Source organism: Electrona antarctica (genome assembly GCF_951216825.1).
Source record: "Electrona antarctica genome assembly, chromosome: 21".
NCBI classification, from domain to species: Eukaryota; Metazoa; Chordata; class Actinopteri; order Myctophiformes; family Myctophidae; genus Electrona; species Electrona antarctica.
In genome coordinates, this window is record NC_136802.1 from 24,205,743 (window position 1) to 24,232,700 (window position 26,958).

Here is a 26,958-nt window from a genome sequence, read left to right on the forward strand (position 1 = left end):
TAATATGCTCACTTGTGGTTGATGGGTAATCCTCCTCTGTCAGTGTGCTTAACAGCCTCTGATATTCTAAGGGAAGAGAAAAAAAAGATATTTGTTTAAATCCATTGTACACACAGAAGAGCGGAACATTTTGACCTGCAACAATCTGTCATGGTTCAACTGCTTTAATGAAAGCTACCAGCTGGGGGAGCCATATGCTGGGGTGTACACTTTGCAGTACAAAGCAAGCATCAGTCATTTCCATTCCCTGAATCTAATCAAGAAGGAACATGTTGGACGTTGTTCCTTTTTGATGTTGTACCTGCATCTTGGTCAGAGAGGGAAGATATGGCCGATGCTCTGGGAGGAACTTGAGGGGGAACAGGGGGAATTTGAGCCTGGCCAAGGGGCACAGAACAGGGGCTGAGAGGAGCAGGTGAGGGGGTCTCTGCTGGAGAGGTGGCCCGGGGTCTCCAAGAGGGGACATATCCAAGGGACCTCTTGTGTGTCTGGTCCAAAGACATGCCCATAGGAGGACCAACTGAAGTAGGCAGGGTAAAAAATGGAAGAGCGAAGGTAAGATAGAAAGGCGAGGGGGGAAACAAGATATTGACAGTGAGGGGACAATTCAAAGAGTGAAAAATAAAAGTATAACTTTAAAACCAATTCAGCAGACATTGTTTTCCATGCTTTTGGCAGACGCTAAGCTCAGTGTGTACCTGACTGCACGGCAGACGGCAGAGAGGGAAGTTCAACGCAGAGAGCAGCGGGGCCAGCGTCAGCGATAGACAGAGACGAAGGGACAGAACAAGAGGCAGGGGAGGTGCTGGATGAAGCGGGAAGGGGAGGACACGGGACAGTAGCTGAAGGAGGAGGGCAACAGGAGGGGGAGGAGGTGCGATGGGCAGTGAGGGGGGGCATACATTCAGCATCTGGGACAGAATCAGAGCTAGAAGATATTAGGGAGTCAGACAAGGGAGCGATACAAGAGGGCCTGCAGGATTTAGACCCAAGGGAGGGAGAGAGCTCAGCGGATTCAGCGGGCGATGAGGCCATGCTTGTGTCGGCCTCAGACAAAGCAGCATTACATATCGTCTCTATGCCCGGCTCTGTCCGCAGGGACGCAGGCTGCCCAGGGTCAGGGGGACAGGGACGCAAAAACTTGGGGGAGAGTTCGGGCTCGGCTAGAGGGGCCTGACATTTGGGAGGCCTCCATTCACTTTGCCAGGGAGCTAGGAAAGAGAGAGTAGACAGAACAGAATGGAGGGATACAGGAAAATAAAGAGAGTGAAGCATATGAACATACAGTAGAAGCCATGGACGCAGACAGGTCAGAAAAGAAAGGCGTGGAGAGAGCATTGGAGTCATGGGACACATACACACAGATTATCCAGTGGTTTCATAGGTTAGTAAATTAAGGACAAGTTAAAGGGAAGAAAGAGAGAAAAATAAAAAATAAAATAAAATTCTAGATTAAACTTAAATACTGGAAAACGATTAATTTTGAAACAGAAATCTATCAGCAGATATTTAATTGATATTGTTATTTCTTTTCAATAATTAACATAATGCAAATGTTATGTTATGGCAATGTCATGATCTGACAGGCAGCCATTATGAAGTGCCCTGCTACACAGTAAAATGGGTTGATTTGAAGTGTTAATTTAAAGCTGAAAGTGTACAAATTGATTTTGTAGAGATCCATTTCTCATATACACTGTATATATTTCAGGCATTTAGGTGTGAATTACAAAAATTTAAAAAGTAAATCAGTAAATTAATTTTAATTATGCACTATAAAACTTAATGCGGGAATCTACATTATACAGCATCTCGAGTCCCACCACTGTGGCTCTGCACGGGTACCTGTGTCCGGGGCAGATGGCAGGCTGGTGGGCCTGGTGAGGCCCTGGGAAGTGGGGTGAGCTGTGGCTCGACTGGGAATGGGGGGAGGCTGAGAGGTCAGAGAGGTGGAGGAAGAGGAGGTGTGAGACCTCCAGGCGCTAGATCGAGCTGCAGCGTAAGTGGCTTGGAGGAGAGAGGAGGATGGCAAACGAGAAGGAAATAATAAAATAAAAATGAATTAAAAAGGAGGAGAGGTAGTGAATGAAAACAGGTGAAGATAGCGTGCACGTAAATAATCGGACTAGTTGAAGCTCTGAGCGTCAGCTATTCAGATATTTTGTTTTGTTTTCCCCCTGGAGACATGCTCAAACCGTCTAATGAATAAAAAAATAACTCTAGTACCTGATTCTGGGATGTCAGAGATGAGGGGAGAGTGGACAGGTGGGACAGAAGCAGCAGCAGCAGGGGGAGAAGACAAGGCAAAGGTGGTGAGCTCAGGGAAGGAGCCAGAGAGGGCGTTGGGAGCGAGAGTGGTGAAGGAGGGAAGAGCAGGGGGGCCCTGCAGGCACTCGATGGGAGAGGAGTCACTGTGGAAGCTATGTGGTCTCCGAGGGAGAGAGGCGGCCACTAAGGAGACCATACGGGGCAGAAAGGGATAGTGGTCGGAGAAGGCGACGTATATGAAGCACAAGTCAGCATCACAGCTTACCATCCCAATTTAACATGAACACTCTGAATTACAGCTTTGGATCTCTCACGCCTTACATCAGTCCACTCTACTCATATCAGGAATATTTGGAATATCTGTCCTGTTTTAACAATTTAGTTTCGTTCTACCTCTATTCTTCTTCCCTTTCTTGAAAACGGAAAATGCCTTTTTATTTTACACCTGTAAATCTGTGATGTGACAATAAAGTAGTTTCAAACTGGGGGTCCATGAAATGAAAAACATTTGAGAATCACTGTTCAACCTGACCTCACTTCCCCTACACGCGGTACATTTTTACACTTTCAGAGTTAAATGATTTTATTGTATAGTAGGGATGTTAATAGTTAATCGATGAATCGCCGTTAAGAAATTCTGCGGTTCTATCATTGGGCGGTTTTCTGTGAATCTAATGCTGTCTGCATGCGCACAGCTGAGGAACGCACATGTGGGCCTGTTAACCCCCCCCCCCACCTTGGTAGTCACAGAAACATCTCTGCTTTTGCATATGATGTGACAGACAATTCAGTGCACTTTTAATAATAATATGCCTTTTGTATTCTTTCTATATATCAGCAAAATGTTGATTTTTATGTTGGACATTGAGGGAAATTAAGATTCTCAGATAAAAAAAAAGCTGCTTATCAACTAACCGGTTAATCGATCGATAAGGTTATTAAAACGTATCAATTATCAATTAATGAATGAATTGATAATTCCCATCCCTATCGTGTAGAAAGTTAACAACGGGCGGAGCCAAGTGCCATAAATATGCCACTGGACAGATGAGCACATTCGCTGGCACGCTGGACCTGCGCTATGGAAACGAGGCAATTACTCTCCGAAACTTGGTAATAAATGTCAAACAGATAGGAGTGGAGAATGTGATTATGCTGGACCATTCTGTTCATTCCTCTGCACTCTGATGGGCTTACTTATTAAAACAGCAGAGGGTGGTCTAAGACCATGAAGGATGCATACAGTATTACATAACTCCAAATCATCAGCCGTCCCTGTCCAACAACCTCTTTGGAGAGAGAGCTATAGCAGCAAATCAATTAGTTTAAAGCCCACCTCCACTATTCTTAGCGTTTTACAGCTGTTTAATGTGTTCCACTGCCAAACTACTGTATCATGGTTCCAAAGGCACCATAGAACATTTCTGATAAGCACATGTTTTCCAACGTTTTCTGTCTGAAAGAAAGTGTGTTATCCAGATCCCATGGTCCGGAAGGGAGGGTCGAACTGAGTCCGGCCAGCTGGTTATCAATACTGTAGGGAGTGTAGGCTATACTGGTTTGAATTTAACTATTTATGTTATAGGTGGAATTGTCTTTCACAAGAATCAACCTAGTCCTCCTGGTTGCCATAGCGACCTGATGTATGCGGTTTGGAATGGAAGACAATTTGGGTGAAAAGCAGTAAGTAAAGTTGTCTGGACACCAGGGGCTTTAAGAGTTATGGATGTATGTATAGTGTGTGAACAAATCAATTACTATTTCAGCTAAGACTATAAAGCCATCTGGACCATTCACAGCAATGGCCTGCATGTTATTTTAACACTGCATGTGAAAATAATTTTTTACACGGTAAGTGTTAAATTAACATTCAGGATTTTGCTGTGCACAATTCCCGAGAATGACTGGGCCATATAAGAATCTATGCATAGTACAAAGGATTGTGAACAAATACAGACATCAAATACATCAAATCCCATGAGACCAAAAGGGAACAGCAATGGTCTCTCAGCCAGTACCTGAGCCTGCACCAGGCTGGAAGATTTTAGGCAGGGCAGGTGGGTGAGCACGGGTAAAGGCTGGCAATGAGTAGGCATAGACAGAGGGCCTCGCCTGTTGGCTGGCATCGGTCAGCCTGGTGCGGGGGAAAGATGCCACCGGGGCAGAGGGGTTTAGGGGTAATGGGGGTATGGGTAGTGGTGGGCGGGACCGTACAGGGACGACGGTGCCACCAGAGCTCCTATCCATCTCTGAGTGACAGGTGAGAGGAAGGGATGGAGTGACATGATGGAAGGGAAGAAAAGAGGAAGGAAGGAGTAGAGAAAAGCCATCAAAGAAATGACATTATGGACTTACAGAGACACAGAGAAAGACAAAGCAGAGGAAAGGGTATGATAAGTGGAAAATAATAGAAGATATGTAGAAATGGACAGGGATAGTACTCAGATACTCATCCAGAACTATTAAACTACATGTAGGAATCTTATTCAGTAGCTTCATACCGGGACTGAAAGTAAGTGGAAAACAACTAATCACTCAAGTAGTCTCTTGCTAGCCTCGCGTAGCCAGCCTTCATCTGCCATTGCAATGCATATTGCCCCAGGCAGATTTAGTCTGGCCCCTCTCAATTGTGGCAGGATTCACAGCCGAAATGGTGACGAGCCAACCACATTCGTCTGGAACCAGGCTATAACCAACCAGGGCCCAGTATGCAAATATGGGGCGGGACATTGCAGGAAAAAATCAAACACTGAGAAGGACGAGACTAATATCCACGCAGTGATATTTGTTACCTGTGGGGCCAGAGTCAAACACAGGCCTCCAAGCCAGATCCTGTACCCTCATGGTAGGAGGGCCAGGGCCTTCCAGAGGACAGGCAGCAAGGGGGCAAGGGACAGGAAGAAGAAATCACAGAGAAAACATATTTAAAATAGCAGAAAGGTAAAGAGGTTAGAGGAGCCAGCAGTTTAGATAGCAGTTAGCAGTTCAAAGCAACATAAGGCTAAGGAGGTGAAAGGTGATCTCCTTGCCTGGCACCCCGGCTGCAACTGGAGAGGGGCTGCAAAACGCCTCACCGCGTGGCTGCATTGTGCAATCATTTCCAGAATCAAATCCTCAATTTAGACTGTGCACGTGTGCAGTATGACGCCACACAGTGGCAGACACATCCAATGGCAGCGTTGTTTACAAGTGTTTTTGTGTTACCATCACTTTCTCTGCATGTGATCTTGCACTTAATCCATAGGCAGGCTAAGTGATAATACGTACCTCAGCGTTTGGGCCTTAGCGTTTGGTTCCCTTAGCTGACCAGGAATCTCACGACTGTCACTAGAGCTTATACAGTGATCTATACTTAGTTGGGTGCCAGTGTAACACCCCCAAAATAGCAAACATTTACATTACATTTGCCTCACGTGTCATATATGATCAGGCATCTCTCTGCCAGCTTCCTAAAAGATGAAGATTACTTTCTTTATTTTTTCTCTTCTCCTTTTCTTTAATTTTAGAGTTGCCAATTATAATTTTTTTACCCCTTTGTCTCCCCAATTTAGTTTGTTGTCACTGCTGTGATATACTACTGACTCACCTGCCAGTGAGAAGCCCTCACCGGGAGGACGTAGAACCTACTCCCCGTTAACAGGTGCCACCCCCAGCCTGTAGGATTACATGGAATGACCTATATTCCTCCCCGAACATGGGCCAATTGTGTTTGCATAGGCGCCCGACAAAGCTGGTTGCACCACGGTGGATTTGAACCCACAACCTCTGTGGTGGTGGACAGGGACTTTACCACTGTGCCACCCGAGTGCCTGAAGATTACTTTAATTTCAATGTACACAAGGCAATTTAAATATGTTTTCGCATATCCCCCATGAATATCTAAGTCATCAGAGAGGTCAGAGTGCAGGCATGCATGCAGTCAGTGCCAGCTGGATCAGTTTGGGGGTTCAGTGCCTTGCTCAAGGGCACTTAGTTAGAAATGGTGGGCACAGAAGATGTATTACCAGCCACCAGCTCACAACTGGAATACACCCTCTTGTCGGTACCGGGACTGAAACAGTGACCTTTCGTTTACTGGCTGGCCACTTTACTTCTTGGCCAACCTGCCTCTAAATAAAGACAAACTGGGGACCTGACATTCCTCTCTCCTTTAAAAGACAAAACAGTCTTTTGTTTTTGTAAGTTCACGAGTATCTGAGTACAACGGCAGAAGATATACGCATGGTAACTTATTTGTATATGCTCCTGTTGGGGGTTTGTTATTGTGTTTGTGGTAATAATTACTAAGGACGTTGGAGTGTCTGTGTGAAATATGAGGTGCTGGCATAAGCAGTAAGATCTTCACCGGTAACAGGAATAGCGTGTCCAACTCCGACGTTGGCCTTCCTGTCCTCAGCACCTTCCTCGTCGCTGTCATTGAAATCATCCAGGTTTCCGATGTCACTTTGCTTCAAACTCATCAGACTGGCTAAGCTCTGCATGTCCTCATCTCTATGGCAGACAGAGAAACGACCAGATATTGTAAACTCTACCCTTAAATGTGGTCAGAGATACCACGTTTTTTTGTCAATAATTTTAAGCTTCAACTGATTTCACACATTTTTGGCATTTCTGCTTCATCATTTTGTAAAGTGTAAGGATACAGTAAAGAGAGGAGATGACTGAGATCGATTTGAACCCCTGATTGTGTGGTTCACTACAACAACCCAGAACATGTCTGACTCTGAACTCAATCACAGCATAGCATAACAATTTATTTAACCTATATTTAACCAGTAAAAACACATTGAGACAAGATCTCTTCTTTCAAGTGTGAACTGGCCACGAGGCAGAATAAAACTACACGTCTTTGCCAAACATACACAACAAAACAAAAGTACAATGATGAGTCCTGAAAGGTGAGCTTGTTATGAATCTCAGTGGTAACTGAGGATCGGGCAAAACAAGCCTTCAATCTATAACCTAATAATATGACCATGAATAATAACCAATATGAAAATGTGGTGGAGTGGTGACTTACGTGGCTTTGCCTTCTTTGAGGAACACACAGGAGAGGGTCAGTTTCAGCGTGGCCTCAACCACCTTCACTGACAGGGGTTTGAGCTTCAGTATAAGGTCATATTGGGCCGGCGTGGCGCTGGCATACTTCTTCATATTAACGTCAACGGACGCCAACACTTTCCTACGGCCTTTAGACTCCTGGTGAGCAGAGAACAGTGCTTATCTCATCTCATCTCATCTCATCTCTTCTCTACTGGTTAAACATCCTCGATGGACCAAAGAGGTACATTGACCTTTTTGGTCCATCAAGAATGTTTTGGGGAAAAATCGCTTTCGTGGTAGGGGGCTTTCTGACAAAATTACTTTCCCAATGTGTTTACATTAAGTGACATAAACAGATGGAGAATACAAGGAGGGACACATTTGCAGAGAGGACTCACATGTTCAATGACAAAAGTCCAGTCTTTGTCTTCAAACTCTTCTGCAGTAGGGTCCTGTTGAAAAAAAGTATACAAGCATAAATCCTTACTTCCGGTTCAGATTTCACGAGATGCATCCGAGCCACAGTTGTGTTGGGTGTGGAGACTGTACCTTGAAAAGTGTGACGGTGATGTCCACGCTCTCTGGCACTGACCACACCACCATGCCCCTGTAAGGGTTCTTGATACCTGGCTGCCAGCCATGGAGCTGGACACAATGACAAAATAACCAGGTGATTAATACAGGTTAAAAAAAATATATATTCTAAATCAGTGGGTTTGAACTATGGTTCTGGTGATCCTACAGATCCATCTTTAAGACCCGAGGACCAGATTCTACAAATGTCTTCTAAATCCTAACAGTTTTCTGAAAAACCTATGTTTGACCCCCAGAATGATACATGTGTGTAATTGGCCGCAGACCCCCACCTCAAAATATGTTGTTCCAGGGGCCCCCCAGAAGCAAAGATTTGAGCTAAAAACGTTCGCTCTGAAAGAATATATATATATTCAAAGATTTGCGCCACATTTTCACGATTTCTCAAAAATAGCAGATCTACAAGCTCGTATCGCAGCACTCTGTGCCAGAATGGGTTAAAGTGGTTAAAAGCTATGGCGACACAGATCCGTCTAAATGGGTTAAATTAACACTTGTTTCTGTGAAGCTGTTGAGCAGGGGCAAATTTAGACATAGGTCACTACTCACTACTCACTACTCACTAAATAACTACCTGGTCCAATCGAAAACTACCAATGAATAAATTGGATCACCGGCTTAAGAGTCCCTGGGCTTTCCCCACTGCAAAGCTTTCATTTTCATTTCATATTTACACTTAGCAAACAATCAGTGAAATAAATCTACTGCAATGTCCTACAGTATCTGTCTTTAGCTCTATACTGTACACGATGCATCCACCTATTGAGGATTATCATCCTTTATATTTTAGTTTCATGCTATATTCCTCTCTGCTGTAGTCTTCTCATCCCATTCCCTGCAGCAGTACCTTGGTGCAGTGCCGTCTGTTCCTCCTGATCCAAACCACTCTCAGTTTGTCTGGTTGCCTGGAATTGGAGCAGAGCACAAAGGAGTGAATAGTTAACAGGCTATCACAAATGCGTGTGGATTCATCTTGTCATATGTCATGTACTGTAGTTTGCGATCACCTGCAGTATCAGATTGCTTTTTCCACACTTTAAAAGTGTAATTACATGGCCAGTTAATGAACAGGCCATATTGTTGCTGTCGAGCAGAAACCTTGTACTTTTTTCATAAATTAATAGCTTATTGTATTCTTCATCATCGGACACTGATGTGGAACAATAGCCAATCTATAAGCTCACAGCCAGTCGCAATGTGACCTTGTAGATCTGCTATTTTCACAATTTTGGAAATGTTATTTTTTTTTTTTTAAGTTTGTCACATAGAATGGCATGCCCAGAAAATAGAGTATGTAGGTTAATAATAACTATGACATTGGATGTATTGGAACACAGGATTTTTTTCCCTCCATTTCCTAAGTAACGGTTTTGGACATATTGTACAAAGAAAGAAAGACAAAGAAAGACAAAGAAAGACAGACAGACAGACAGACAGACAGACAGACAGACAGACAGACAGACAGACACAAACAAACAAAACGCCATGGCTCCAATGTGGATGTCCATCAGTCATCGAATGACGTCAGTCGTCTATGATAATGACTTCAAATTTGAACGAGGTTTAAGCGCAATCAGAAAGTATTAAACTAGTGAAATAAATGGAAGTAATTCTGTGACAACGGCAGCATGCACACAAAGTCTAGCTGGCACTGATCGGCTCAGTGGTTTGTGAGATTAGCTCCGGACAGAATCAGGGGACTTTCAAATGAGGGAGTCGCCGATACAAGCTGCAGAATAATCAGGCCCAAGAACATCTGCTTGCTCTTTCTTAAAACAGCAGAGGGGCTGTGAGCAGGATGTTAGTCCTCAGCCAGGAGAAAATGAACATCTTATGACTCCATAGCGACAATGACATGGCTGAATTAGATCAACATCTCTTTCTCTCTGTGTGTGTGTGTGTGTGTGTGTGTGTGTGTGTGTGTGTGTGTGTGTGTGTGTGTGTGTGTGTGTGTGTGTGTGTGTGTGTGTGTGTGTGTGTGTGTGTGTGTGGAGGGGGGGAGTGAGAGAGAGAGAGGGGTAGGTGAGAGATACAAAAATAAATACTAGACAGGAATGACAACAATTTGTTTGAATATGTAACAGACTCAGGTAAACATATCCTGTCCAATCCTGTCCACTTCATGTACCTGGGAGTTTGTGGTAGCGGTACGGATGTACATTCAGATTTGATTAGTATCAGGAAATGCCTGACCAAGAAAAACGTGTGTGCACTGTAGATGTCATTCTTTAAATTGTGTGTGTGTACACAGCGATCAATAGGACAGAATGAAACATGATTTGGTCCATGCAGTGAAATAGATCTTGTTAATAAATCCAGCTAGCATAAAATAGAGCTGCGAGATTGGCACTTAATTGCTCTTTTAACCAATTAACCAATAAATGTTGCAAGGATACACCACAGTTAACTGTAGAGGCTAGAACATGTAGTCTAGTCAAATACTTAAAAAATATATATTGTGTGTGTGTTTTTGTACATGTTTAACCTACAGTATGTTATCTATAAATTGTTGGCATCTTAATAGTGCAATTTAGATTTAGTAGACTGACGAGTGTCAGTTGTTGTTTGTATGAATATAGTATGTTGTTTTTATGTTGTGATGATTTATGTGGGCCCTAAGAGCATCTGCTAAATGCCTAAATTGTAAATTGCCCTAGGAAGACTAGCGACCCGGAAGCTAATGGGGATCAGGATAAAGAATAAAGATTACGTATTTAAAAAACCCACAGACAGGCTCCATGTTCAACCTAGCGTCCTTATTTTGGGCATGTAGGTGTAGAGAGAGAGAGAGAGAGAGAGAGAGAGAGAGAGAGAGAGCCATATGTGTGTCACTGTTATGAACATAATGAGCAGGTTTGTTTTCTTTTCTACTGGTGTGTTCACTCCCCTCAGGGTAGAGTCAATGGAGGGCGTGGTCTAGCCACACACAGCAACACTAATACAGTTGGAGGCCATCGATATTGTCCTTTTCTTTTTGCTGAGGTTTGCGTGATCTGCGCAAAAGGACAGTTAACCCATTTTGGGCGGGAACCCCTTTTGGTGTTTTAAACATTATGTTATAATTTAGCTATTGAAAAATAGCAGATCTACAAGCTCGTAGCGCGCCACCGAGTGGCGCGCTACGAGCTTTGTAGGTCTGCTATTTTTGAAAAATCGTGAAAATATTTATTTCAGAAAACTGGAGGATTTAGAAGGATTTTTTAAAATTTTGAGGTCAGGCCTAAATGGGTCAAATGATAAGGGACAATATCGGTGGCACCCAACTGTACATTCATCACACACACTTCTTCTCGCCTGTACCTGTATGCAGGGGCGTGACTAGCGGGAAACACAGACAACACAATTGCGTTGGGGCACGCACGTGCCCTGCGGGGCACACACGTGCCCTGCCCCCCACTAGCTCTGTCTGGTGTAGACAGTGTGGAGGAAGTTAGAAGAGGCGAGGGTGCCCCGTGGGCTCACCCAACTGCGCTGAGCTGCGGCTGCTCTGTGACTGTTCACAATCGCGGCAGGTACGTTCACAACTACTGTACAGTACGCAGCTGTTTATAGACCAAAACGCAGTTTGTGCTTGTTTTTCACCAACTGCTGCTGCTGTTCTGTCACGGGGCAGGTACGTTCACAACTACAGTACAGTGCCCCGCTGTTTATAGACCAAAACGCAGTTTGGGCGTGTTTTTCACCAACTGCTGCTGCTGTTCTGTTCACAATCGCGGCAGGTACGTTCACAACTACTGTACAGTACGCAGCTGTTTATAGACCAAAACGCAGTTTGGGCTTGTTTTTCACCAACTGCTGCTGCTGTTCTGTTCACAATCGTGGGGCAGGTACGTTCACAACTACAGTACAGTGCCCCACTGTTTATAGACCAAAACGCAGTTTGGGCGTGTTTTTCACCGGCTGCTGCTGCTGCTCTGTTCACAATCGTGGGGCAGGTACGTTCACAACTACAGTACAGTGCCCCGCCGTTTATAAACCAAAACGCAGTTTGGCCCGTCGTGACCAGCCTGCGTGGGGGCCTACTGACATCTTGTTACGCCGCTGCCTGTATGTCAGACTGGACAGGCACTTCCTGTCACGTAGCTCACTTTCTATCTCAATTTTACGCTCGCATAGAGTTGAATCACTGATGATTTTTGCTGTGTGTTTTACATAAAAGCCAACCACCATCATACGAGGGAATACAAAGAGCAATAGGAATGGAATAATGAAACTAATGGAAGAAATAATGGGCCCAAGTGTAGGAACTCAGAACAGACGCAGGAGATGAGGATCACAATAACTTGATTTTACTAGTAGGAACAATGCAGAACAAATACATAAATCATAAGATTACAGTTAACACAGACATCAACGAACCTGACACTACACGTCACTTATGAACCAACACTGGCTGAACACACAGAAAAACAGTCTTTATAGTCTCAGGAGGAGCTTGTCACCCAACCAGGCTCAGCTGGTCCTCACATGTGACTGCAAGCCTGGTCTGGATTCAGAAGGATGGATACCGGTATACCAAACAAACTATTCCAAGAAGTACTTGAAGAATCGTGTCGGATTCACACGCCTCATCAAGGCTTTTATTGGGTAGGCCCTAGAATGATGATGCCCTTGATTGCTGGGAATATATTTTGGGTATTTCTTATTCCGGTTTAATGACTATACAAACCAGTGACTACAACATGATGTAAGATATCCGCTCCCGACCGGATCATAAACCCGAAAAGGAATGCTTTCCAGGCTAGCCTCAGGTAGAAGGGAGAGTATGAGATTGGCTGAGGGGGTATAGGAGCAAGGCAAGGTAGGGGGCAGAGGCACCCTTGTGGCAAAACAGTCACATCAGGGAGTGACAGATAAAAGTCTATTACAGTTCAACATGCAATTTAAAGGTGACATTGACCTTGCTGGCGTAAGCCCTTAATTATTTCCGCAGAATTCATCTTTTCTATCCACTTCATTCATCATCACTGCTACAATTTGAAAAATGTATTGTGCTCACTGGCAGTAAGACAAATACCGGAATATTTTTCACATAATTCATAATTATCTCCACCAAATGGTGATTGCATTTGTGATTGTGTCTGTCTGTCTGTGAGCAGCTAATCTCGGCCACCGCTGGATTCATCTGCATGAAACTTTACATGCACACTCCCAATAGGCCAAGAAATAACCCCCACACCAACCATTTACAAATCAGCCTCATGGTGGCGCTATAACACTCGCTGTCAGGCATCAGAGCCTATAGTACGCACCTTAAGTCATCTGCCATTGACAAATATATTCGTCATTTCAATCCAAGGCCCAGACCGCACGCATTGTCGTTGGTCATGTGGCGTTTTCACTTCAGTGCTTTAGTTTACGATAAGGGCGATCTTCCACAACCTGTGAATTATCCTAGGACTTCCAAAGAAGAGTACACCATGAAATAACATGGTCTAAACAAATCCAACTCGGTCCGGTCTAATGTTATAGGATTTTTTTTTTTTTTTTTAACGAAAGAAAACTGCCAATAACTAAATTAGAGTATTGCAGTGACACACTATGATGAGGGTGGAGATCTGTCGTCTTTATTTGGGGATGTTTGGTGTTTGCATAGTCATGGAGCGAAATGTTCTGCGTGGGTCTTGAAATATTAGTAAAAACGCAAAAACATTGCTGGCAGTGTGGGCAGACTGTTCTTTAGAAACTCTGGCAGAGTTAACCACTCTGCTATAGCAGCTGAGCCCTGGGTAGTCAACCTGACCTGGCAGGGATTTGTGCACAGGAGCTTTTCTAGTTGTTTATACTTTTAGTTGTAACCTTTTTAAACTTGTAAGTTAATGGAGAGGAAAATACCACAGTGTGACAAATGTAATCAAATGGACCCTTTATGGGTCTGAGCTAGAAAATGAACACTCTTGATTTAACAGTGTACTGAGGAGAGGGTGTGTGTGGACACTCACTCTGGGACTTCTCGTGTTGCATTCATGACACTTATAGCAACTGTTGGGATTGTGGGGAAAGGCCAGCGTGAGAGAGAGGGACAACACAGAAATAGAGAATGGCAGAGTCACTGAACCATCAGCCGACCAGTCACTAGAAGCTTAACGGCAATCCTACACCTGTTGCTCTACTTGCCATGAAGAGGTTAGTGTGTTGTACGTGTTATGAAGTCTGAAGTCAATTAAGGGTGGCCAAGGTTATCTACAGTGACAGTCCTACTCCATTAGGCAGTGTGTGAGTTGACCATAAACGATTATAGGTCACATACTGTGTTGATATTATCTGCTACTGTAGTGTTTCGATGGATCTTTAATCTTTACTGTGAATTAAGTACTAATAACAGATTGTCATATCTATATGGTGCCAATGCCAATAAGCTGGTCAAATACATGGAGAATCATGACGCAAAACAATTATAAAGTAAACCAAGAAAGGAAATTGACAGCATGCACGCACACACAGGCGCACGCACACAGGTGCGCGCGCACACACACACACGCACACAGGTGCGCGCGCGCACACACACACACACACACACACACACACACACACACACACACACACACACACACACACACACACACACACACACACACACACACACACACACACACACACACACACACACACACACACACAGTCTCTCTCCATTACGCTTCTACTCTCAATCAGTTATCTTTTTGACAAGGGGTAACAGTCAAGACGATCCACATTTCACACATTCCTCTACAGAGGAAACCTAAACAACAAGCGTTTATCCACTCTACTAGGCAGATCCGCCATGCAGTCTGCACTGAGGTGAGGGGTGAACTAGGCCATAGGCTAGCTCTGACATAACTGACATGACAATGTGGGCCTCAGCTCTGCAACCCTGCAACATGAAAGGTGGCAGGGTTGATGGGGAAGAATCATAGAGTTATAATATATCAGGTAGAATATAGATAGATATTATGGAGACTGTCCCGTAAACTGTACGGTATGTAAACATGTGTAAATCCCACAAGAACTGGTGCAAGTCCATCCACAGTCGACACACTTGGTGTTCTCGAAACAACGCACTGAACATGCTGCTCTCTTGCGTCAGCATAAGAGCATAGCTAATTAGCTCAAATAGATGTTAAAAATGGATTCGCACCCGGCCGACATGTTCACACATAAGTGTGTGACCGTGTACAGGACATAAATATACTGTAATTATGAGAGCCACCCAATGCATAGTCCCGCGTGGCCAGACTGTTGCCTCTCGCAATTTTCGAATGCTTCCGTCATACAGTCTGGAGCAACGGAAGCTCTATCATGAGTAAAATATATAGCGGAAATGGAGCCTCCTCCTCACTTCCGTTTTGTCTTTACAGTCGTGCACATTTATCCAAATATAAATATAAATCATCTAAGCATATATATATAGCTTGCTGCTTAGCAGAAATAGAAATAAAAAGGTAAAGATATTTTAAAATATATTTTACTGAAATGGCAGCTTCCTTAATCGGATTTCGGAAGCTGCACTTCCAGACTCTATATAGCATTCAGAGGTTGTGGAATAATTGTCTGGCTACACAAATCTACACAATCACACAAAAATGTGCCTGATGTGGTTTGTGGTTGCATCACATGACCATCCTGTAGTGTAAAGTCATTTCAACATGTAGAGGCCTAGCTCTTCTTCTGACAAAATGTGTTACTCTGCAAGAAAAACAACCTGTTACTGGTAGATATTTACGACATCAAGCAAGCATTTCAACAAGCTGTCATTTAAGGTGTGGCGGTTACATAATTCCAACTGAACCCAATACTAGAAAATTATCAATTAAAGATTTTAATTTAAGCTACTTCTACACTATACTGAACTGAACCCAAACAACTGCGTAGTGCATGCGACGTGCGTTCATTGTCTAGACAGTGATTCTTTTCAGCCAGAGTGAGATCACATCACATACCAAAGAATCGGTCACCATCTGTCCTGGAAGAGTCACCGATAAAGGAATATTTCATATTGCTGGATCTTGATTTTACTGGCCCAAAACTATGTGTTTTTATGTGTAAAATACACATAATTACGTTATTATGTTTTGCCAAGTAAACTGTGATTCCAGGGGAATTAACATCAACACACACACAGAACCAAAACCTGCTGCTACTGGCCTGTGTGTAATGCAGCTGAAGGCTACATAAACACACTGACAGCCAGGCAGGCCGGCTCTACAAGCCAGCTCTGTGAGATTGGAGGCACATGCTGAATGCGATGTGAGCAACTCTAATGGAATTAATGGAACTCCCCTGGTGCCAAGACTGACCGAGTACAGCCAGTAGTGAAAAGGGCATACCTAGCTACGCTGGCACTTAGGCAAGGCAAGGCACGTTTATTTGCATAGCCACATTACAACGGCAAGGCAATGTGTTTTACACAAAACATTAAAAGCATTATAAGACAAAGCGCAAAAGAAACGCATTATAAGTCAGTAAATTTTTATTTCAATATAGTTAAAATAAATGTTAGAAAGTTACATTCGAAAAACTTCCGGTTAAGCCATGCCCGAGGCAGACGTGTAAATCGTTTGCTCTCCCTCAATCACGATAAAAATAGCCTCCCCACTCGAATAATTGTGATTAAAAACATTTGAATGGAGAAGATATGAGTGGGGATAAACCTAGGAAAAGTCAAAGGAATTTGAAACAGTGGGTAACTGGACACATAACTCCGACAAGACCACACATGGAAGTGGTAACAGAGAACGTGGCTGATGGCGTCTCCCATGCTGCTGTGGAGCCGTCGGGAGGTAGTGAAATGGCGTCGCTATCAAAGGATCTCCGTGATTTCAAGAGAGACTTGCAAGCGTCGATTTCTGGGCTTAAAGTGGACTTGATGAAGGACTTTAAGGAGGAGATGGCTGCCCTAAAACGAGATATCAACAGCAAGCTAACAGAGGTGGGAGAGACGCTCCAGTCCCATGGTAAATCAATAGCCGAGGCAGAGCAACGCATTTCGGATGTGGAAACGAGTGGCACCGTAACAAAAGACGTGCTCTTGAGACTGCTAAAAGAACAACGCAAGCTGCGCGAGAAGGTAATAGATTTACAGAGCAGATCCAGGAGAAACAACATTAGAATATTTTCAGTAGCTGAGGATTCTGAAGCTACGAGCGACTCGATGATTAAGTTTGTGGATAACATGCTGACTACCCAACTTCCATTAACCGTGCCTCTCCAGATTCAACGTGCCCATCGCTCCCTAGCAAAGAAGCCAGCACCTGGCGACAAACCAAGGTCCATCATTGTGAACTTTTTGCAATTCGAGATTAAGGAAGCTGTGCTTCAACTGGCCTGGAAGAATAAAGTTGAAGTTAATTCCAAGCAGTGCTTCTTTGACCATGACTTTACACAAGAGGTGATGGATAAACGCAGATCCTATGGAGAAATAAAAAAAGTGCTCAAACAAAAGAGCATTGGATTTCAAACTCCGTTCACAAAGATCCGTATCAAATGGAGCAACGGGACACAGACATATGAGGACGCACGGGCTGCTGCACGAGAGATGAACGCTAGGGGGCTCCCGGTGACCGTTCCAGCAGAGGATCCAGATGGCGACGTGGAAGGGGTCATTCGGAGGGCGTTTCCATGGCAGCAAGCTGCAGGAGGCGCGGCAGCTACAGTCTGAAGATTTGGGAGTTTAAACATAAAACACCAGAGGTTACCCATTCCTGGTAATGTAAAGTAAGGCAATGTGTCCTTTGATTTTTGTTTTTTCTGATCACTGATTGAGTAGGATAGCTTTTTGATTTAGTATAGTTAGCTAGTTGGACTTTTCTAGTAGGTTCATGGAATGTGAGTGTGATTTCAACATTCCACCACTAGGGAGGGCCCCTTCCCTTCGGTTGGGCTTTTTCCCTCCTCCCTCCAACAGGGACGTGTACAGGTTTGGAAATAACCTGTCATCTCAGGAAGTTTTGTGTTTATGTGTGTATTTGTTTTCTGTTACAATAGGGGGAGTTCTGTTTTCTTTTTTTCTGTACAATGTGATTCTTATTCAGGATGATTATTATCTTATGCAACATAACATTAGAAATAGCTTGTACTTTACTGATATAGTACTATGGTGAATTTCATTTCTTTGAATGTTAATGGTCTTCTCAATCCAACCAAGCAGAGGAAAATTATCTCAAAATTAAAAAAAGAAAATATAGATATAGCGTTCCTTCAAGAAACGCATATGACAGGGCTGGAACATGAAAAACTCAAAAGACAGGGGTATAAATATGTTTTTTCATCTTCAAATGGATTGAGACATACTAGAGGTGTAGCCATACTAATTTCTGGGAAAATTATGTATGATCATATTTCAACTATTAAGGATAGAGAAGGTAGATTTATAATGATTAAAGGAAAAATTGATGGAAATATGTTTACCCTTTATAATATATATATCCCCCCAAATTCAGATTTGGCTTTTTATATGCAAATATTTGACAAGATAGCAACAGAGGCACAGGGGGTCCTTGTATGTGCGGGAGATCTGAATACAACGCTGGGACCCCACGACTCTTCAGGACGGAGACCAGCTCAATCTAATAGAATAACAAAGAAGATAAATTCAATAATCTCAGAATTGGGGCTGGTTGATGTCTGGAGACATGTGAATCCATCGCTTAGAGACTATACCCACTTTTCATCCCCACATTCAAGTTACAGTAGATTAGATTATTATTTATTATTTGGAACAGATATAAATAAGGTGCAAAAATGTCATATTGGAACAATGGATCTTTCTGATCATAGCCCAGTGCACCTTTCTCTATCTACATCAAACAGAAAAAGGAACACACTCTGGAGATTTAACCCTAGTATACTGAATGAAGAGAGAATAGAACAATTCTCAAAGGATATAACTGATTATCTAGAGCTTAATGATAATGGTGGGGTGTCTCCGCCCATGGTCTGGGATGCATGTAAAGCAGTGATGAGGGGTAAAGTGATATCATTAGCGTCTTTTCTCAAAAAATGCAGAACAGAAAGACTTAATACTTTACAAATAGAATTGAAAAACCTTGAAACTACACATAAAGACTCAATTGATCCTAGAATTAAAGTGGAATTGGCGACCAAAAGGAATCAGATTGACCAATTATATAACCAAGAAATCCAGAAGAAAATGATGTATACTAAACAAACATATTATGAGGGAGGTAGCAAATACACAAAACTGTTGGCATATAAACTCAGGAAACAACAAGCAGATAATACAATATATAAAATAACAGATCCCAACACCAAAGTCACACATCATGGACTAGAGGAAATTAAAAATTGTTTTACAGATTACTATAAAAACCTTTACTCTCAGCCACCTGTAGCCAATGATGAGCAGATGCATGCACTACTCGACTCATTACATTTACCAACTCTCACAGCTGATCAAAATAAAAGTTTAAAGGCATTGATATCGCAAGAAGAGATTATCTCGGCTATAGCCAGGTTGAAAGCGAATAAATCCCCGGGAACGGATGGATTCACATCTGAATGGTATAAGGCCCTAAAGGTGGTTTTGACACCTATTTTACAAAAAACTTTCAACTGGGTTTTGACAAAAAATGAGATTCCAGTATCTTGGAATGAAGCGATTATTTCGGTCATACCTAAAGGTGATAAAGACAGACTGGATTGTGGAAATTATAGACCAATTAGTGTATTAAATCTGGATTACAAACTGTTCACATCAATTTTGTCTAGAAGACTTGAAAATATTCTGCCAGAACTTTGCCATTTTGACCAGACTGGTTTTGTCTCAACCCGTCAGACACATGATAATATCAGAAGATCTATTCATGTTATTAACCATGTCAATCAGAATAAGACGCCAGCTATGTTGATAAGTGTTGATGCATTTAAAGCGTTTGACTCGGTACGACATAAGTTCTTATTTAGAGTTATGGAAAAATTTGGATTTGATCAGGTGTTTATTAAGACAGTGGAATCCCTTTACAGTAGACCATCAGCTAGACTGAAGATCAATGGCGAGCTTTGTGACTCATTTTTGTTGGAACGGTCGTCTAGACAGGGGTGCCCAATTTCTCCAATATTGTTCGCAATTTTTATTGAACCTTTGGCGCAATGGATCAGACAGAATAATTCAATTAAAGGTATACTAATGCCAGCAGGTGAACAAAAATTGGCCCTTTTCGCGGATGATATTCTTGTGTATCTTTCGAGCCCAACGGAGTCCTTGCCTGCGCTGATGTCTGTGTTGGAAGAATATGGATCATACTCGGGCTATAAAATAAATGAACAAAAAACACAAGCTCTCAACATGTATTACAATCCCCCTCACTGTCTTCGCTCTAGGTACAAAATTCGGTGGGACAAACAATCTGTGAAATATCTGGGTATTCTATTACCGACAGATTTATCCAAATTAGAAGAGTTAAATTATGACCCTCTCAGGAGGGATATAATGGCTGATATTGATAGATGGAATTTAATTCCATATTTAAATCTGAGTTCACGCATAGAATCTGTAAAAATGAATGTATTACCAAGGCTTTTATATTTGTTTTTGTCAGTCCCTATCTCAAAACCAGAACAGTTCTTCTCTGACTGGGATAAAGTTATATCCAGATTTATTTGGGCAGGGAAAAAACCTAGAGTGAGGCTCAAGACATTACAACTACCAAAGGAAAGAGGGGGATTGGCCCTTCCATGTTTGAGAGATTATTATAGAGCAGCTCAAATCCGACCATTGATTGGATGGTGTAAGCCAAGTTACAAATCAAGATGGAAAGATATAGAGGGTTCAATGGGAAGGGGTCTACCTATTAACATGTTGGTGGGAGACCCATCCTTGGTCAAACACTTGTCGGATCCTCAGAATGTGATGATAACAGGTTCATTGAAGGTGTGGTGTGAAATAATTAGGAGGTATAAACTGAAGGACAAAATTGGAATTCTCAAATGGTTTGCATATGATTCAGACTTCAGACCTAGTACACATGACATGAGGTTTAGAGGTTGGATTGGGAATGGCCTCTCTGCATATTGTACTCTTTTAAAACAGGGTAATGTGATGAGCTTCCAGGACCTGAAAGACAAATTTAATTTACAGAATCAGGACCTTTTTAGGTACCTACAAATCAGAGACTTTATAAATAGAAAGCTATTAAGAAGAGAAGATGCAACAGGAGTAGAGATCATTAAGATTTTCCAAAATGCGTATGCAGGCTCTACTTATCAAAAGATAGTTTCAAATTTATATGTAGTGCTTCAAAACATGAAAGGAGATAATACTCTGAATATTAAAGCAAGATGGGAAGCAGAGGGCAACCTTACTATATCAGCAGAAGAATGGGAAAGAATATGTAAACATCAGTGGAAAATGAGTAGTTCCCCCACGTGGAGAGAATTCAGCTGGAAAAATGTGAGTCGTTTCTTTTGCACTCCAGCCCAGAAAAGACATTACACGTATCAGTCGGACTGTTGGAGACTCTGTGGGGAAACATTGGCAGGTCATTTTCATGTGTTCTGGAGTTGCCCTTCTGTGGTTCCATTTTGGAGAAGTGTCCACAGTGTCCTGGAAGCAGTTTTTGGTGTTGACATTCCTTTTGATTTTAAAACCATGTATCTTGCAGATCTGGAGGGACTTCAATTTGTAAAGCAGGATCAGTATCTATTAAGGGTATTGCTGGTGGCATCCAAAAAAGCCTTAACAAAAAAGTGGCTTACAAATGTAATACCAACTATAAATGAATGGATTGATTTAATCTATAGTATATATATTATGGAGAGAATTACATTCAGCTTCAGAGGTCAGATTGAAGTCTTCACAGATAACTGGTTTAGATGGATTGCGCATGTTTCTACCATAAGACCTGATTTTGTATAGTACTTATGTATTATGATTCTGAATGATCATCGATGAGAAGAGAGGCAGACATCTCCCCTTGTGTGTATTGTGTGTATTGTACGTATATTGTCTTGTTTTGTTTTTGGTTGTATGTATTGTCAATTGTCAGTCGTTATGTTTGATTAAAATTCAATAAAACGTAAATTGAAAAAAAAAGAAAGTTACATTCATTGCAGTTCAAGAAATGAACCCAAGCAAACTGAAAAGTATTCATCTGTGATTTAAACAAACTGAGAATCGTAGCAGACAAAAAACGGAACCCTGGTTCTCCACATTTGGTGTGTGGATAGCAGAAGCAGAAGATGCTTAACCAACAGCAGTATTTTGAAATCAATTCTTTGAGATATAGAGAGCCAGTGAAAATAGTTAAGAGTGGGAGTGATGCGATCTCCTTCTTGGTATTAGTTAGGACCCAGGACACAAGCAGCAGTGTTCTGAATCAACTGCAGCTGTCTGATAGATTTCTTTAGGGAGACCTATAAAGACACCGTTACAGTACTGTGTGAAGATAAATTAATGGTCAGGTTTTTCCCCCCAAATCCTGCTGAGACATTACATTCTTAAAGCCTTGACATATTCTTATCTTAAAATGATAGTTCTTTGTAATTATCTAATGTGGCTGGTTCTGGGTGTATGACTACACCAAGATCTGTGGCTTGGGTTGTGGTTTTTGAGTGGTGCAACCACTCCAAGGAACAGCAATGTCCGTGTTAACCTATGTTTGTGTGTGACTATGTTTGTGTGTGACTCATGTGTGACTCATGAGTACCAGTAGGGGCGCTGTTGTGCCAGAAACAGAGAGAGAGAGATAGTGCTGCACTGTTGCCTGCTAGAGAGAGAGAGAGAGAGAGAGAGAGAGAGAGAGAGAGAGAGAGGCGGGGGGGGGGGGGGTTGCACCACTCAGTTCACACAGGTGTGATTTTAACATTATCTATTGAAATTGAGCAACGATTTTTCATCCAAAAACAATTACTTCAGTTTTGTCTTTGTTTATTTGAAAAATATTCTGGCAGTCATAGATTTATTTTATTTTTTTCAATACAATGCTTGCATTGGACCATAAGCAGGGGAATGACCTGCTCATGGTCCCATTATGGTCCCAGGCCAGCTGGGAGTCAAACTGGGGACACGCTGAAAAGGGCATGTTGCACCCGGTTTGCACTATGCATGCACCTTAACCATTCGGCTATAGAGTCGCCCTCTGCATAATTATGGTAACATACTGTAAACATTATGTTTTCCTTAATCTGAGTTAGCCTGAAGCTATTCTTTATGTAATACTGTATAGTTACGGTAGGGTGAAAATCTTCATAAAAAAAAATAAACTGTGTTCCAATGGATCCAATGTAGTTATTATCTAGTCACAAGCTCTCGTTAATACATTTCATTGGTTCAATTCAATATTTACCAGTAAGACGCCCTGAGGGCGAGGTCACGTGCACGCATCCACCTGGGTGACGGCAGACTGCGGTTACAGGCTTTAGTTTAGACATAATATTGGTCCGACTGTCATTAGACCGACAACCTACCTCAAACCCTAACCTAACTCTAACCGCAAGCACGGGAGGAGTGCATGTTCGACCGCATGTCCGGCTGTTGTTTCCGCATATCGGTCCGTTGGTGTGTCTAATCTGCGTGTGCATCCCGGCCGAGTGCTGGCGCTTTGGCATGGGGGGTCAGATCAACATATGGAATGAATTTTGTACTGTACTTTTGTACCGTTGGTGTGTCTAATCTGCGTGTGCATCCCGGCCGAGTGCTGGCGCTTTGGCATGGGGGGTCAGATCAACATATGGAATGAATTTTGTACTGGCCATATATGGAGGGTGTCTTGAGTGTACAGGTTTTGATGAGGTCAGATCAACATATGGAATGTCAGCACAGGTCAGCTCCATATGGAGATCTAAGGGTTTGAGGTCAGATGTAGAGTTGCTGGCCGGCTCTATACAGTATATGCAGATATGGAAATCTAGGGGTCTCCATGATGTCACGTGATGTCACAAGATGTCACGAGGCATGACCATATATGGAGGCATGACCACATATGGAGACGTGATGTCACAAGACGTGAGTGACTAACGGATGACAATGTAGGTTTTCATAGTAAATGCGACCTACGGTCTAAATATGGAGATAAAAGGTTTATTTTTTTCCTTTTTTGTAGAAAAAAGTTTGACTGACAAAACCATATGAATGCAAGAAAATGGTCGAGTCACCAATGTTATTATGGCCAATATGGAGGAGATCCAGGAGAAAAGTAAGAGTCTTGACTCTTGAACAGTAAATAATATGCGTCAGTACTAGTCACATGGAGTTGAAGTTGGTGCTTCACTGAATCCCAGTGCAACATGGCAGCAGTGGAATTCAGCCTGACACTATACTTACTTACTTCCACACAGACAATCAATTCCACACTTGATCAAATTAACTCAAGAGGTCAGCCTGAAAAGAAACACTGTGGAAAAAAGAAATGGATGCCTGAAAGCTCAAGAGGACCAAAGGACAGGCACCACCTTACTTAAAACTGACCTTATGCCACACCATGTGTGCCAAGATTCATAGGGGTCTGACAGGGGGGCCTGTAAATGTAGCCAGTCAATATGGCTTGTTGTGGTCACAGAGCCCAAATTCCAAGGAAGGAACTCTTGTATACACAGGAGTAGAGCATGGAGAATGGACTGAAGAAAGCACAAGGGTTCTTTCAAGCAAGCAGCCATGGCAGAGTGGGATAACATTCCTGGAGAGATACGAGAATATACTACAGTATGTCTCAAACCCAACTTGTTGACCTAATTACTCAGGATGCAAAATAATCTCTGAAACTCAAAATTCCACCTATTAAAGTTGTTCTTTGTCCACGACCCTGTCATAACATGCCGAAGCCTGCTTTTGAGTGTCAACAGCTGTCAGCAGCAGCTGATATGAAAACATGACGGATGATATCTACATGAGATTATAGGGTAGTATATTAAGCTAGTAACTACTAACTACAGCCTGCCCTACATCCACAAGCTTTGGATTGGTGCCACGATTATGTGACACTGAATGAACATGTTTTAGGACACTGATGAAGAGCTGAAGTGTGCCACCATGCCAGACTGCACAAATGGACATGGAATCCAACACCTGTGCCATAGGCATAATTGTTGTTCTTTGTTCATATTCTATACTTGTTAATACCGTACTTGTTACATCACGAGTGTGTGACCAAACTGAGCAACCAGCCACGTCAAAATGTTGTCTGAAAATAGCAGATCTGCTATTTTCAGACATTTGAAAGCGTGTGACATTCTGCAGCATGTACTTTCTACTTTTGGTACTTTAAGTAAATTTTTTGTTCATGAATGTCTGAAACATTACATACAGGGATACGGTATGTCTCTCTTGTTTGTGACATCACTGTACACCTGTTCATGTAGACTAGAGAGCCCCTCCCCTCCCTCTCCCCAGACACTGCAATCATTTCACTTTGACACCTTTACTGCGCCCAGCGACCCAGTGTTATGCTAACTGTCAGAGACAGTAACTCCACTCCACACATAATAACATATCTGATGCCACATCTTGACACCGATTATAAGAAAACAGCATTGCAGACGCGGAAGTAATGCTAGTTATGGGGCGTGTGCTCCCTCCAACCTAACGAGTCCACGATATAGCCTATTGAATGTGTAGTCTGTACATCAGATAGTTGACTTCAGTTCAGACACATGACGCTGCTGTCACTATGAATTCGCACGGTAATACAGAATAATAACAGCAGTAAAACTGCCGAATAGGAACGTAAACCATGTGTTGTTCCCTTGCATTTAACCATGCATACATGTGCAGTGTGGCGCTTTGTGCGTCAAGTGAATGTGAAAGTGGTTATTAACACTTTCTCAGAGTCTCAGACCACAAAGAGAACAGCAGCATCGTTGCCAAACTCTTTAAATGCCAGCACAATGTATAGTGTTACACACTCTACATGAATGTGTTATAAAGTACAGTATAAAGAAAGACTCACCATTTCTTACTGCATTCTATCATCAGTTCTTGGTAGGATGCAGCAAACTGAAATTTGGAGGCTCTCTTCCCGACCCGCTGGAGTCTCTTCCAAACCGAAGTCATGTTCCAGTTGGTCAAATGTCGAATACAAAGACATTGATAAAGCGTTTAAAAATTAAAAATTAAATATACGCAGTCTCCTCCTCGGCAAAAACGTGTACCCCCTCTGCCCCTCTCCTGGGCTTGCAGGTTATAGCTGGTTGAATGTGGACGCACAGAGATCCCGGTGGCTCGCCTCAGTTCCTCGGCTCACATGTTCCGACTAGTGTCACACAGAGAGCAGAGCAGAGCAGAGCAGGCGAGGCGACAGAAGAAAAAAATCACAAATAAACGCACGCTGGCTGCTGAGGTCCTAATAATAAGTTCCCATTGCCTGGATGGACGAACGGTAACTCGGTCAGCATGCGCAGCTGCGATTGGCGACTTTGTTGTCAGGCCAATTACTATAGTCTTTCATATTTAATATTTAAATATTTATTTACACTAATTTTATATCATTATCTATCTTCTATGCATTTACGGATATCCAAAAGGTCGTGTGTGTGTGTGTGTGTGTGTGTGTGTGTGTGTGCATGTGTGTGCGTGTGTGTGCGCGCGCGCGAGAGAGAGAGAAAAACTATATTGATTGATTGAAGTATTTATGAACAGTATTCGAATATGTACATAAGCACAACTCAATACAAAAACTGTTAACTGTGGACGACGTACGTAACTAACCAAAGCATTTACAATAGGGTAGGTTCCACCATTTTCAATTAATCAGAACATTAAAGACATACAATGTACAAGTTCCAATCTGGCTTCAGAACATCCCACTCCACTGACACATGCCTTCTCTATTTGAGCGACCACATCAAACAAGAGGTGGATGCTGGCAAATACTGCGGCATGGTCATGCTGGACCTCCAAAAGGCTTTTGACACCGTGAACCACTCCATACTGGTTAACAAGCTAAAAGCAATTGGTTTCGATAGCACATCAGTGAGCTGGATGCAATCCTACCTGGAGGGGAGAGAACAGATGGTGGAAGTGAACGGAACACTGTCCCCCCCCCCCTCCCAGTGAGCTGTGGCGTTCCACAAGGAAGCATACTAGGACCTTTACTGTTCCTAATATATGTAAACGACATGACT

At 42.6% G+C, this 26,958-nt stretch overlaps 2 protein-coding genes across 2 annotated transcripts in view; both read right to left on the reverse strand.

Moving 5' to 3' along the window:
- Nucleotides 1-26,958, reverse strand: part of LOC306913870 (EH domain-binding protein 1-like protein 1) — a 115,128-nt gene that overhangs the window by 34,292 nt on the left and 53,878 nt on the right. Inside the window, exons 2-7 of the mRNA XM_079490683.1 lie at nt 4,287-4,507; nt 2,227-2,451; nt 1,846-2,007; nt 699-1,211; nt 302-520; nt 13-66 (exon numbers count right to left, since the gene is read on the reverse strand). Coding sequence (XP_079346809.1) covers nt 13-66; nt 302-520; nt 699-1,035 — 610 coding nt within the window. The 5' untranslated portion in view covers nt 1,036-1,211; nt 1,846-2,007; nt 2,227-2,451; nt 4,287-4,507. The remainder of the gene's footprint in view (nt 1-12; nt 67-301; nt 521-698; nt 1,212-1,845; nt 2,008-2,226; nt 2,452-4,286; nt 4,508-26,958) is intronic.
- LOC306913750 (EH domain-binding protein 1-like) lies at nt 4,764-26,094 on the reverse strand (the record flags this gene model as incomplete). Its single annotated transcript, XM_079490563.1, has 8 exons — nt 25,785-26,094; nt 8,753-8,810; nt 7,861-7,956; nt 7,710-7,763; nt 7,289-7,467; nt 6,614-6,759; nt 5,061-5,129; nt 4,764-4,774 (listed from the first exon to the last, which is right to left on the reverse strand). The coding sequence occupies exons 1-8, from the start codon at nt 25,886-25,888 to the stop codon at nt 4,764-4,766; spliced, it is 717 nt and encodes a 238-aa protein (XP_079346689.1). The 5' UTR covers nt 25,889-26,094.